Source organism: Macaca mulatta, chromosome 1 (genome assembly GCF_049350105.2).
Source record: "Macaca mulatta isolate MMU2019108-1 chromosome 1, T2T-MMU8v2.0, whole genome shotgun sequence".
In the NCBI taxonomy this organism is placed as follows: Eukaryota; Metazoa; Chordata; class Mammalia; order Primates; family Cercopithecidae; genus Macaca; species Macaca mulatta.
In genome coordinates, this window is record NC_133406.1 from 239,196,147 (window position 1) to 239,210,128 (window position 13,982).

The 13,982-nt window shown below is 58.1% G+C and overlaps 1 protein-coding gene across 1 annotated transcript in view; it reads right to left on the minus strand.

The window, feature by feature from the left end:
* Nucleotides 1–1,125: 1,125 nt before the first annotated feature.
* LOC114674454 (ATPase family AAA domain-containing protein 3C) overlaps nucleotides 1,126–13,982 on the minus strand; it is a 28,383-nt gene continuing 15,526 nt past the window's right edge. Inside the window, exons 7-14 of the mRNA XM_077981099.1 lie at nucleotides 13,541–13,610; nucleotides 13,148–13,273; nucleotides 12,659–12,783; nucleotides 11,751–11,802; nucleotides 9,582–9,652; nucleotides 8,188–8,355; nucleotides 6,575–6,683; nucleotides 1,126–1,387 (exon numbers count right to left, since the gene is read on the minus strand). Of these exons, the coding sequence (XP_077837225.1) occupies nucleotides 1,247–1,387; nucleotides 6,575–6,683; nucleotides 8,188–8,355; nucleotides 9,582–9,652; nucleotides 11,751–11,802; nucleotides 12,659–12,783; nucleotides 13,148–13,273; nucleotides 13,541–13,610 (862 nt within the window). The 3' untranslated portion in view covers nucleotides 1,126–1,246. The remainder of the gene's footprint in view (nucleotides 1,388–6,574; nucleotides 6,684–8,187; nucleotides 8,356–9,581; nucleotides 9,653–11,750; nucleotides 11,803–12,658; nucleotides 12,784–13,147; nucleotides 13,274–13,540; nucleotides 13,611–13,982) is intronic.

Genomic DNA, 13,982 nt, shown 5'->3' on the forward strand with positions numbered 1-13,982 from the left:
GCACTCCAGCCTGGGTGACAGAGCTTGACTCCGTCTCAAAAAAAAAAAAAAAAAAAAAAGTAAAACAGGTCAGGTGCGGTGGCTCACGCCTGTAACCCCACCACTTTGGGAGGCCGAGGCAGAAGGATCGATCGCTTGAGCCCAGGAGTTGGAGACCAGCCTGGGCAACACAGAGAAACCCTGTCTCTACCAAAAATTAGGAGAGAACGAGAAAAACCCAATGAGTTCCCCTGCCGTAGCCAGACGCCCCCCAACCCCCACCCCATGGCTGTAATCAAGGTTTTGATTATTTAGAGACAGGGTCTCACTCTGTCACCCAGGCTGGAGTGCAATGGCGCGATCTTGGCTCACTGCAACCTCATCCTCCCATGCTCAAGTGATCCTCCTACCTCAGCCTCCAAACCAAGAATCTGGGACCAAGCTGGGACCACAGGCACGTGCCACCTGACCTGGCTTTTTTTTTTTTTTTTGAGAGAGTTTGACTCTTGTTGTCCAGGCTGCACTGCAATGGCATGGTCTCAGCTTACTGCAACCTCCACTTCCCGGGGTCAAGTGATTCTCCTGCCTCAGCCTCCTGAGTGCCTGGGATTTCAGACACCTGCCACGACGCTCGGCTAATTTTTCTTTTTCTTTTCTTTTTTTTTTTTTAGGAGAGATGGGGTTTCACCATGTTGGCCAGGCTGGGCTGGAACACTTAACTTCAGGTGATCCACCCGCCTTGGCCTCACAAAGTGCTGAGAATCCATCATGGGCCACCGCGCCCGGCCCCATCAAGGTTTTCAGGGACTAGCTGGAAAGCAGGGGCAGGGGAAGGCGCAGGGGCGGCGAGGCACGCAGTCCGGGCCATCGCCTGTTTGAAACCGCTGTGTCTTGTTTGCCCTGCACTTCGTGGAGAGAGGCAAAGGGGCACCCCCGTCTCCACAGCTGCAGGATGGAGCGTGAGCAGCCGGTCCCGGGTGGCATTCAGGCAGCCAACCCCGCTGTGGCAGGCACCTCATGTGAAGCCCACCCTTCTGTGCCTAAATTATCCAGAAAGCTCCAGCCTGTCTTTTCTATCACCTTTGACCCCAGAAGGACACTAGGGGACCCCAAACCCCGCACCACATCAGCCAATAGACACAGCGCTGTGGCACCTGTGGGAGTTTATTAGGGGAAGCATTTCCTAAACGTGCAGGGACCGGAAAAGCAGGGGTGGGAGGGGTCCGCAGCCAGGCTCCGTGAGGTGTGGTCTCACCGCGGACTCAGGTTAAGGGGTGCTGGTCCATGAGGACGGGCCCTCCCTCTTCAGCCAGCGCATTTTCTTCTGGTGCTGCTCGACAAAGTCTTCAACATGGGCATCCAACATGGCCTCGGTGAGGACCCCATCCTCGGAGGCATACGCCGTGTCCTAGTGAGGAGAGAGGGAGCTGAGGGAGGCCACCATGGGAACCCCCCACCCGTAACGCACTCCAGGACCCCGAGGTGGGGAGGGTCCAAACCCGGGGCACCAGGACGGCCTCAGGGTGAAACACAGGCTTCCGGCACCTCGGCAGAGCCCAGCATGCGTGTGGACACCGGGAGCGGCCCCTGCAGTGCCACAGCCCTGCCTGCGTCCTCAGCACTGCTGTTTCTCAGTGACTTTCTAATAACGGAAAGCCCGAGGCCGAGCCCCACTGACTGCAGACCCAGGGCAGCTCCCAAGAGGCAGGAGGGAATTGCAGACCCTCTGCGTGTCTCAGCCGTGGCCAGGCAGTGCCCCCAGGTCACAGTGCACCACAGATCCTCAGACCCTCACCTTCATAGGCCTCCACAGCAGAGGCAGCCACTGCCCAACCTCGGGGCACATAGGTGGTAGCATCAAGGTCACCCGTGCCTCCACCTCCCTGTCCTGGGCACAGGACTTGGCATCCAGCACGCGGAGGCTGGAGCTGCTGGGACTGTGGCCCTTGGTGTTGCTTCAAGCACCTCAGGTGCAGCCCTTCTGCCATGGACAGGTCGCTCTCCATCCCAGTCCCAGTGAAAGGCGTGGAGTCCCCAAGGGAAGTCACCCATGGGTCAGGGTGAAGGTTTGGGCACCCCCACTGGGCACCGTGCTTGGGAGTGCACCAGGATGCCTGGAGGAAGCACAGGGCAGGGGACGCTTCCCGGACAGCTGAGGGGGTCCCTCACCCCATCCCGGCTGTGCCTCCCAGAGGCAGGATTCATCTCACAGGGTAAAGGGGCAGCAGCGCACCATCCTCCCACAACACGACTGCCACGATGGGACCTGCCATGGGGATGACCACGTGGTGCCCGTCCCCACTGACAGCGCCCACCCCTCGCCAAGAGCCACTGTGTGGGGAGACACTGACTGGAGCTGGACCGCCACTGTGGCTCAGGGGCCCAGGAGTGCAGGAGACGCTGACCGGAACCGGACCACCACTGTGCATCAGAGGCCCAGGACTGCTCAGCATCATTTTTGGTCTTGAGCCGACCCAAGAGAGTTCAAACAGGTGCAGGAACCCTCAGGGTGCACCCGAGTGGCTGCACCTCACCCAGGGCCCAGCCGAGGAAAGGGGCTGAGCAGATGCTAACGGGGCCGCCCCGCCAGGAAGCACGGGACCTGGCAGAGCCCACCAGAAGTGACAGCTAAATGTCACGTGGCCTCCTGGGTGGGATTCTGGGCAAGACCCAGTCCCAGGTGGGGCCAACAGTGACACATGACGTTCACTACGTGGCAAGGCCCCGGGCCCGGGAGCTCTCTGTGCTACCTTTGCAATTTTTCTGGGAACCTAAAGTCTTCAAGCTGTAAAAGTTGAAACACAAGACCTGGACCTGATGTCTTCACGTGTCAATTCACAAAACATTAAGAAGAATCAGCAGCACACCTCAAACTCTTGGACAAATTGAAGAACATTTCTCACTCATCCTAGGAGGCCAGCATCACCCTGATATCAAACCCAGACAAAGACACCACAAGAAAAATGACAGGCCAATATCCCTGATGAGCATCACTGGGAAAGTCCTCAACAAAATGCCAGCAGAGTGAATTCAGCAGCACACTAAAAGGACTCTATACCCTGACCAAGCAGGATTTTTTTTTTTTTTTTTTTTTTTGAGACGGAGTCTCGCTCTGTCACCCAGGCTGGAGTGCAGTGGCCGCATCTCAGCTCACTGCAAGCTCCGCCTTTCGGGTTCACGCCATTCTCCTGCCTCAGCCTCCCGAGTAGCTGGGACTACAGGCGCCGCCACCTCGCCCGGCTAGTTTTTTGTATTTTTTAGTAGAGACGGGGTTTCACCAGGTTAGACAGGATGGTCTCGATCTCCTGACCTTGTGATCCGCCCATCTCGGCCTCCCAAAGTGCTGGGATTACAGGCTTGAGCCACCGCGCCCAGCCGACCAAGCAGGATTTATTCCTGGAATGCAACGATAGTTCAACATATGAAAATCAATGTTCCGCATATGAAATGTTCAACATACAAAAATCAATCGATATTAGCAGGGTGGAGGAAGGAAACCGCACGACTGTCTCAAGTGTTGCAGAAAAAGTATTCGACCAAATACAACACCTTTTTTTTTTTTTGAGTTGGGGCCTCACTCTGTAGCCCAGGCATCTCAGCTCACTGCATGCTCCGCTTCCTGGGTTCACGCCATTCTTTTGCCCCAGCCTCCCAGGTAGCTGGGACTACAGGCACCTGCCACCATGCCCAGCTGATGTTTTATATTTATAGTAGAAACAGGGTTTCACTGTGTTAGCCAGGATGGTATCGATCTCCTGACCTCGTGATCCACCCACCTTGGCCTCCCAAAGTACTGGGATTACAGGCGTGAGTCACCGTGCCTGGCCACTTTTTTTTTTTTGGAGACAATTTTGCTCTTCTTGCCCAGGCTGGAGTGCAAATGGCGCGATCTCGGCTCACTGGAACCTCTGCCTGCCGCCTTCATGCGATTCTCCTGTCTCAGCTTCCCGAGTAGCTGGGATTACGGGCATGCACCACCATGCCCAACTAAGTTTGTATTTGTAGGAGAGATGGGGTTTCTTCACGTTGGTCAGGCTGGCCTCGAACTGCCGACCTCAGGTGATCCACCCGCCTCACACTTTTATGATAAAAACACTCACCAAACCAAGAATTGAAGGATACACCCTAAACACAATGAAGGCCACACATCACAAGCCCATAGGTGACATACTCAGTGGTGAAAAACAAAGCTTTTCCTCTGAGGTAAGGAACCAGGCAAGAATGCTTTACCGCTTCTATTCCACACACCACTGGAAGCTCTGGACAGTGCAATTAGACAAGAAAAAGAAAAGTCATCCAAACTGAAAAGGGAAAGGTAAAAATCACCTGTTCTCAGATGACATAATCTTATACGTAGAAAATCCTAGAATCCATATTGGAAGAAAAAATGCCGTGACATCAGCAAACTTACAGGATACAAAATCAACAGCAAAGAAAGCTGCAGTTCTCCATCCCAACAGTGAATACTGTGAATGGGGAATTATGAAACCGTTTCCATTTACAACAGCAGCGGCAAGAATAAAATGCTTGGAAATTCACTTAACCAAGAGGGTGAAAGACTTGTACAGTGAAAACTGGCTGGGCGCAGTGGCCCATGTCTGAATCCCAGCCCTTTGGGAGGCTGAGGCAGATGGATTACCTCATGTCAGGAGTTCAAGACCAACCTCGCCGGCATGGTGAATCATCGTCTCTACTAAAAATACAAAAATTAGCCGGGCGTGGTGGCACGTGCCTTTAATCCCAGCACTTTAGGAGGCTGAGGTGGGTGGATTGCCTGAGGTCAGAGGTTCGAGACCAGCCTGGCCAACATGGCGAAACCCCGTCTCTTAGTACAAAAATTAGCCGGGCATGGTGGCGCCTGCCTGGAATTCCAGCTCCTCAGGAGGCTGAGTCAGGAGAATCACTTTAACCCGGGAGTGGAACGTTGCAGTGAGCTGAGATCACAACACTGCACTCCAGCCTGGGCAGCAGAGCGAGACTCCGTCTCGAAAACAAGAGAAAACCACAGAATATTGCTGAGAGACATCAAAGCGACATAGAGACTAAACGCGGTCCCTGTGAAAACCCAAATTATGTTTTACAAAAATAGGAAAACCACTCCTAAAATTCTTATGGAATCTCAAAGGATCCTGAATAGTCCACGCTGGAATTCAATGGCACCATCTCAGCTCACTGCAACCTCCACCTCCCGGGTTCAAGCGATTCTCCTGCCTCAGCCTCCTGAGTAGCTGAGAATACAGGCATGCACCACCACTGCGCCCGGCCAATTCTTGTATTTTTAGTAGAGGTGGGGCTCGACATGTTGGCCAGGCTGGTCTCGAACTCCTGGCCTCAAGTGATCCTCTCCCCTTGGCCTCCCAGCGTGCTGGGATTACAGGCGTGAGCCACCATGCCCGGCTCAAATTATTCTTATTTTTAAAGACAGGGTCTCGCTCTGTTACCCGGGCTGGAGTGCAGTGGCACAATCACAGCTCACTGTATTCTCTGCCTCCTGGACTCAAGTGATTCTCCCACCTCAGCCTCCCAAAGCAGCTGGCATTACAGGCGTGCACCATTAGGTCCGGCTAATTTTTTTATTTTTTGTAGAGATGGAGTCTCCCCTTGCTTTCCAGGCTGGTCCTGAACTCCTGGCTTCAAATAATCTGGCTGACTTGACCTCCCCAAATGCTGGGAACACAAATGTCAGCCAACACCACGCCCGGTCTCTGTTTGCTTAGTTGTGGAAACAGACCTGGTCTCAAGTGGAGACGGCCTGGAACACAGACCTCAGCTGACCCACAAGGATGGGGTTTGAGATCTGAGGCTCTTTGTCACAGCGGCATAACTGACTAATACAGCCCATATAGTCCCCAGCTCCAACGTTCAAATCAAGGTAACTGGCTACTTCATGAACCTGTCACACGCGAAAGCGCTGCTAGGTTGAGTGACCAGGTTGTCACAGACTCTGCAGACCCCAGAGGCAGCAATGCCTGTGCATGGCCTTGGTGCCTTCTACAGACCTGGTTATGCTTTTCCAGCAACCCCCAAAGACCAAAGCTTTCTGGATGGCCACGCCCACACTGCTCTGAGTCCCGGCTCCCCGTCCCTGCAGCAGCCACGGAGCTGCAGGAGGGGGTCCTCCAAGGAGCAGCCGGCTGTGGGACAATCAGAGGTCACTCCTGCCCCTGTGTCTGAGCCCGTCAAGCAGGATCAAGCCAACGGACGTGGTCCGGGAAACACAACATCCCTCCAGCCCCACCACCAAACTCAGGCGGGGCCTGTCCCGATGACCATTCACACCAGGGGGTGCCCGTCTGCCAAGGTGAGCATCGAAAGCCTCCCGCCCCACCTGGCAGAGCCCGGATACTAGGATGCCGGACGGGCTTCCTGACCTATGACCGTCAGCCACGGACATGCCCCACACTTCCCAGGGCAGGAGCAGGGGCGCGCCAGTGTGTGGAGTGGCCGACTGGGGCGAGTGCCCCGTGTCACGTCTGTGCACTGAAAACCCCTCAACAGAAGCTGCTGTGTGACACTGGTGCTGGGACAGGCGCAACCCGGCGTCTCCACAGGAGTTGGGCTCCTGTCTGGGTGGGTGCGCCCGAGCCCCACTCACCTGCCAGGACTGAGCCAGCTGTGCGATCTCCCGGGCCGACATGCCGTTCGTCAGCTCAGCGATCTCCTCGCACTTCCTCCCATAGTCAAACTGGGCCAGCTTCAGGCGCCTGGGGAAGGAGTTCCCAAGTGGGCCGGCCAAGGCAGCGGCTCCCACACCACGAGGTGGGGGCTGGAAGACAGGCAGCCAGGCGGGCACCCATGCCAGATGCCCCCTTGGGAGGGACTCTTCCTGTGACAGCCAAACTCCGCCCTCTCCCTGATGCAAACCAGGTCTGGGCTGAGCAGGGAGGTGGTGGCTGCTGTGGGGCCTGGAGATGGCCGCACCCCCTCTTCACACCAGCCCTGCCCTCACCTGCCCACTCAGCACCCACAGGGCTCATGGCCGTTACAGTGGCAGTGGCAGAGCCCTGAATTCCAGCAAAAGCATCTCCCTGGAGGTCATAGAAGCCAAGTCACTGTGCCAGGTCTATGAGCAGCCGTGGGAGTGGGAGAGCCCAGGGCAGGGGAGGGCCAAAGGGAAACTGAGGCCGGGACAGCTGGGCTAGCATGAAGCAGGCAGCCACGGAGCGGTTGGCAGGGGGAACCAGGCTCTCTCTGGAACAGAGCGGCTTTTGCTGTCACTGGAGAGAGCAGGAATTTAGGTCAGGTGGACAGAAGGACTCAGAAACCTGGGACCTGGGGACGCCAAGAGGTGGAGCAGCCACTGCTCATCTGGAGTGTTCCTGAGGCAGCCGGCGTGCAGCCCCAGGGCCTGTCATCACCTGGAGGGCTCTGCCCGCCGTGCCTGCTGCACCCACCGCCAGCGACAGGGAGCCTGAAGGCCTCAGGGCACAAGTGCAGCCGGAGCCGTGCCCCACACCATGAGGCTCCAGGGCCAGGCGTGGCAGCTGGAGGAAGGCCAGGCCAGCAGCCAGCAGGGGACCGTGAGGATCCTCTCCAGTCCCAACACGGGGCTCTCATGAGGAGCGTCTCCCTCAAATCCCAACATGGGGGTCTCAGAGCAACACTCCACGTCACCTCCCTGCACTGCCAGGGCCTGAGGGTGGTCGGGCACAGTGGCTGGCATCTGTAATCCCTGCACTGTAGGAGGCCAAGGCGGGCAGATCACCCGAGGTCAGGGTTTCGAGACCACCCTGGCCAACATGGTGAAACTGCATCTCTACAAAAAGGCGAAAAGCAGTGGGGCGTGGTGGCAGGCACCTATAATCGCAGCTACTCAGGAGGCTGAGGCAGGAGAATCGCGTGAACCCAGGAGGCGGAGGTTGCAGTCAGCTGAGATCGTGCCACTGCACTCCAGCCTGGGGCACAGAGCAAGACTTTGTCTCAAAAACAAAAAGTTGAAGGTTTGTAAGTGATGGTGGGCTCTGCCCCCCAAACCCGAGGAGACACCACCAGGCTGTTCTCAGGTGGGGATGAGGAAAGGGTGGTGGCACATCCCTGGGTGCAGCCTCTGGGACCCTTGGGGCCCACAGGGCTCCTGCGCGAAACCGCAAAGCAGGGAGGCGGTGCCACCCCGGAGACTGGGCCTGCTGTGTGCGTCCTGAGAGCAGGGCCGGGGGTGGGCCCAGAGCGAGGGTCCCTGGACAGGGGTGGGTGAGGGGAGACACTTACTGCTTTCCTTCTGTTGCCGGCATAAGAACATACTTGTCAAGATACATTCTCAGCAGGCGCTCCCGCTCCTCCGGCCCGGGCGGGTCGAAGTAAAACATCACGTCGATGCGGTCGTGGATGTCCCGGTGTAACTGCTTGGGGTCGCGGCTGGCCAGGACCAGCATGAATCTGCGGAGCAGGGATGGGGAAGGAAATGCTGGGGCTGCCGGCCAAGCTGTCCCGAGGGGAACGCGGGCTCCTTAGTCCCTTCAGGGGGACTTTCCCGGAGAATCTAAAGCGGCAGCTTGTGAGCACAGGAAACATCGGGAGGACGTGGCACAGCCTTGGTCACCGCCGGCCCCACCACGCCCAGCTGTCCCCCTGGTCACCGCCGGCCCCACCACGCCCAGCTGTCCCCCCGCCCGGCTACCTGGGCCTCTGTTCTCATCCCGTGTGGCGCTTCCCCGCTGACCCTCACCCAGCGTGATAGGCAGCGTCGGGACCACCACTCCTCCTGCTGCCTGAGCCCTGCCGTGCTGGGAGCAGGGATGCGGGACCCAGAGTCCATGTCAAGAGTGGCCACACGAGCCAGGAGCAGGACCTTGGGGGCCCGGGTGCAGCGGAGGCTCACCAGGGCCCCAGCCCTGCCTCTCTGGGAAGGACCTGAGCCAGGGCTCCAGGGAGCGTCTACCGGCAGCAGCTGAGCCAGCGAGCCCAACACGCCTGAAGACTCGGCCACGGCCGACCGGCAGGACTTGATTCTCCGTGTGACACGTGACTGGGGCTGGAGGGGCCCAGGAGACCAAGAAAACTCAAAATAAGGGGATTTGAAAGGGGCTAGGGAGCCTGGCCATGGGGCTATCCACCTACTGGGGACCTCTGGGTAGCAGCTCACGGAGGACGCGCAATGTGAGGAGGGCCCCAGGCCTGGAGGGAGCAACCCTGTCCAGCATCTGGGCGGGGGGGCCAAGGCCCCAGGCTCCGCCCAAACACACAGGACCTGCTCGTGCCCAGCTTCCCGTGGGAGCAAACGTGTCTCCATCTCCCACCCCAGGGCACCCACAGCCTCCAATGGAGGCCCCAGCAGAGCCTCAGACAATCAGACCGCCTCCCTTGCCGGCACAGGACCGCGGAAACCCAGGGGCAGAGGGACGTGCAAGCTGGGGCGGCATCGCACAGGGCCGTGAGGACGGGACTGACCCCGGCTCTGCCCAGGAGGCCCCCGCATGTTCCTCAGTGACGCCCCATGCTGTCCCGAGCTGGGACGTTCCTAGGGGACATCCGAGGTGGACACGTTGAGGCCACGGGTGCTGCCCAGCACTGTGATCCAGGGCCTCTGAGGTCCCTCTGTGGGAACCAAGGGCGACGGCTGCACAGCCCTACCCGGGGGCCCAGGACCCGAGGGGCTCCCTCACTTGTTGCTGCGTTGCCTCGTGTGGTTTAGGAAGGCGTTCTGGGTGACTCTGAGGTAGTAATTGCTCATCTCCTCCTGCAGAGAGAAGGTTCCAGCCTTAGGCACCAGGAGCAAAGCCTTGTAAACAGCCACAGCAGAAGGTCCCACAGGCCTCCCTCCTGCAGGGAGCAGGGACGCGGCCACACTTTCATGGATCTAAACTCAAAAGCCTGACCAGGGCCAGGGACGGTGGCTCATGCATGTAACGTAGTATTTTGGGAGGCCGAGGCGGGCAGATCACCTGAGGTAGGGAGTTTGAGGCCATCCTGGCCAATATGGTGAGACCCCGTCTCCACTAAAAATACAAAAATCAGCCAGGCGCGGTGGCACACCTGTGGTCTCAGCTACGTGGGAGGCTGAAGCAGGAGAATCACTTCAACCCGGGAGGCAGAGGTTGCAGCGAGCCAAAATTGCACGGCTGCACTCCAGCATGGGCGACAGAGTGAGACTCTGTCTCAAAAACAAAAACAAAAACAAAAACAAACAAACCCCTGACTGGGCATGGGGGCTCACGTCTGTAATCCCAGAACTTCACAAGGTCAAGGCGGGAGCATCTCTTATACCTCAGAAGTTTGAGCCCAGCCTGGGTAACGAGGGGAAAGTCCATGTCTACTAACATTACAAAAAAACAGCTGGGCACAATGGCTCACGCCTATAATTCCAGCACTTTGGGAGGCCGAGGTGGGCGGATCACGAGGTCAGGAGATCGAGGCCATCCTGGCTAACACTGTGAAACCCCGTCTCTACAAAAATACAAAAAATTAGCCGGGCGAGGTGACAGGAGCCTGTAGTCCCAGCTACTTGGGAGGCTGAGGCAGGAGAATGCCATGAACCCGGGAGGCGGAGCTTGCAGTGAGCTGAGATTGCGCCGCTGTACTTTAGTCTGGGTGACAGAGCGAGGCTCCGTCTCAAAAAAAAAAAAAAAAAAAAAATTAGCCAGGACCAGGCACAGTGGCTCACGACTGTAATCCCAGCAGTTTGGGAGGCTGAGGTGGGCGGGTCACCTGAGGTCAGGAGTTTAGGACTAGCCTGACTGACATGGAGAAATCCCTTGTCTACTAAAAAAAAATACAAAATGAACCGGGCGTGGTGGTACATGACTGTAATCCCAGCTACTTGGGAGGCTGAGGCAGGAGAATTGCTTGAACCCAGGGGGAGGAGGTTGCAGTGAGCCAAGATTGCGCCACCGCACTCCAGCCTGGGCAACAAGAGCAAAACGCCATCACAAAAAAAAAAATTAGCCGGGCATGGCACTGTGCCCCTGCAGTCCTGGCTATGCGGGCGGCTGAGGCAGGAGGACGGCTTGAGCTTGAAAGGTCGAGGCAAACAGTGAGCTGTGATCGCGCCACTGCACTCCAGCCTGGGCGACAGAGAGCCTGTCTTAACATAGGAACTGTATGGCTGGGCGTGGTGGATCACGCATGTAATCCCAGCATTTCGGGAGGCCAGGCGGGGAGGTCATTTGAGGTCAGGAGTCCTCCACCAGCCTGACCAAAATGGTGAAACCCCATCTGTACTAAAAATACAAAAAATGCCTGTAATCCCAGCTACTCAGAGGGCTGAGGCAGGAGACTAGCTTGAACCCAGGAGGTGGAGGTTGTAGTGAGCCAAGACCGCGCCACTGCAGGCCAGCTAAAGGGATAGAGTGTGACTTTATCTCAAACAAATAAAAATAAAAATAGACCGGTGCAGTAATACCAGCACTTTGGGAGGCTGAGGCAGGTGCATCACGAGGTCAAGAGATCTAGACCATCATGGCCAACATGGTGAAACCCCATCTCTAGTAAAAATACAAAAATTAGCCGGGTATGGTGGCAGGTGCCTATAATCCCAGCTACTTGGGAGGATGAAGCAGGAGAATAGCTTCAACTAGAGGTTGCAGTGAGCTGAGATCGTGCCACTGAACTTCACTCCGACAAGAGACTGGAGACAACATCTCGAAACAAAACAAAACAACCCTCAAAAGCCAAACCTTAACTTTAAGCTGACCAAAAAAAAAAAAAAAAAATGCTGGTTTTCACTCAAAACTTAGAGAAAAAGGAATTGAGCCGTGGGCTGTGGCCTGGTCCAGGATGACGGACACACCCGCCCCCCCACCCCCGGGGTCAGACAGAGGCTTAGTGACACTCACAGTGGCTGGCTTCCGAAGGAAGGCCTCCGCGTCGTCCATGAAGAGCAGGAAGCTGTGAAGGAGAGGGAGGCCAAGCACAGCGAGAGTGACACCCGGAGCGGCCCACAGCAGCGTCCGGCTGTGGCGGGATCAGGCCGAGCGGGCAGATGCCCAAGGGGTGTAGCCTCTGCCCCACCAAGAGCCCTAAGTCCTGGGTCTGACAGAAGCCCATCAGCCTGGCCTCTGGGCAGCTGACCACGGCCCAGTGTCACAAGGCCTCGGGAAGCCAACGGCACAGAGGGGCGCCAGACTCTGCCCCGTAGGCTTCACCCCCACCCGGCCCAGTGCAGTGCTGGCGGCCGCTCAGTGTCCACACCAGGGGCAGGATCTTCTAAAGTGAAAGGTCAAAGGCCAGAGGGGAGGGTGCCAGCCATGAGGAATGTGGTGCCAATGGGGAGAGCTGAAGTCGCAAGGGTGTCCCAGCTATTAATCTATTAAACGGTGTGTGACTTTAATAGGCACACACCCTATTGTGTGCCATGCTGTCTTCAGCTAACTTCCAAATGGTTCTACCAAAAGGAGCCGGTGTCCACGCCCACCTGCACGCGTGTCAGAGGGAGGGCGGCCGTGGAGGTGGTGCCCCTGCAGCTGTGAAGACCCCTCTGCCCTTACACCCACCCACCTCCCTTCTGTCCTGAGCCAAGTATCCCACTGGCAGCCTCCGCACGCTGGGGGCCTCGTGGCCACCAGGGTCCACACTCAGGGGACCTTCCCTCCGAGGGACCCTCCGCCGGGCCTCCTGCGTGGCCACAAGGACAGAGCTGCAGAAAGACCACGAGGTCCCAGAAAGCCACCTGGACCCCCTTCCCCGAAGGCAGCCTGCTGGGCCGCAGAGAAGGGCCTGTGTGCATGCTGTGGGGACATCTCACCCGCGCCGGTTGGTATTGGCCCAGTCAAACAGCTCGTGCATGGCGGTCACGCCTTCCCGCCCCCTGAGGGCCAGGTCCTCGCCTGTCATGATGGCGTAGTCCATGCCCAAGTTTAGGGCGAGATTCTAGACGGGAAGAGTGAGGGGAGACAGAACAGATGTTCCCTCCACCTCGGCAAAGTGTGCACACTCCACCTGGAGCGTGGAGCCCCTGCCGGGCCTCCCTGCCTGGAAGCCACAGCCTGGAAGCCACAGCCTAGAAGCCACAGCCTAGAAGCCACAGCCTAGAAGCCACAGCCTGCCAAACAGGAGACGTCCCCTGCCTGGAAGATGGGAGGCGCTCTTACCCACACCAGCACGCTGACCCTACATGAGGGCGGGCAAAGGCCTAAGGGGAGTCCATTCCCCAGGTGACTGAGCCCCCCAGACACCTGCAGGCGGGTGAGACCCCATCGGCCCCTGGAACACCTGCGCAGCCAGGTGCTCTCACCTTGGCAACTAGCGTCTTCCCGGTGCCTGGCGGCCCGTACATCAGGACGTTCCTATACAGGCCATGGTTCTTCTGCGTGTTCCTTGTTGCTATGGCCAGGTTGCGCACCTGCGCTTCCAGACTGGGCTGCCAGGGAAGACGGGGGCTTGGGGGACACACTCTGCGCCCAGGGAAGTCTCAGGGGCAGGGGCTGCAGCAATGCCCTGTTGTGGACTCCACTCCTCGGGGTGCCGCCCAGGTCACGGACAGCCTATCCCCGACAGGGGCAAAGCAGTCGCATCTCAGAAGCCGAAAGCTCCTGGGTGACTCCTCGAGTGCCAGCAAGGGCCACAGCACGGCCCAGCTCCCGGGACCCCTCCCTGCACCTCCCCGGTCCCAGGCACACCGACTTACATGCAGCACAACACCCTCCAGCACGTCCTGGGGCCGACGGAGGAGCCGCCGGCTGACCTGCCGGAGGGGAAGGGGAAGCGCCATTGGGTCACCTGCCACAGCCACGGCACAGCCACCAACGCACAGACACGCTCGGTAACACACCGAAACGGAGCTGCCCCAAAGCACAGCCAGGACTGGCCAGGAGCTGGAACCCCATCCCACTGGGAGAGTGGGTGACTGTTGCAGGGACTGGGGGCATTTTCCAGTTCCTTATTGGCTTTTATATCATTACCCACCGAGTGACCTGTGGAGACCCCACCACCCCCGTGTGGAGAGCAGGCACCTCGGGGGCTGGCCAGCGGCGCGGTTCCCCAGGGAGGCCGCCAGACTCCATGGCCCGTAGCAGCTTCCCCGACACACACCAGCACACTCAAGTCCCGGGACTTGCAAGGACCCCGAT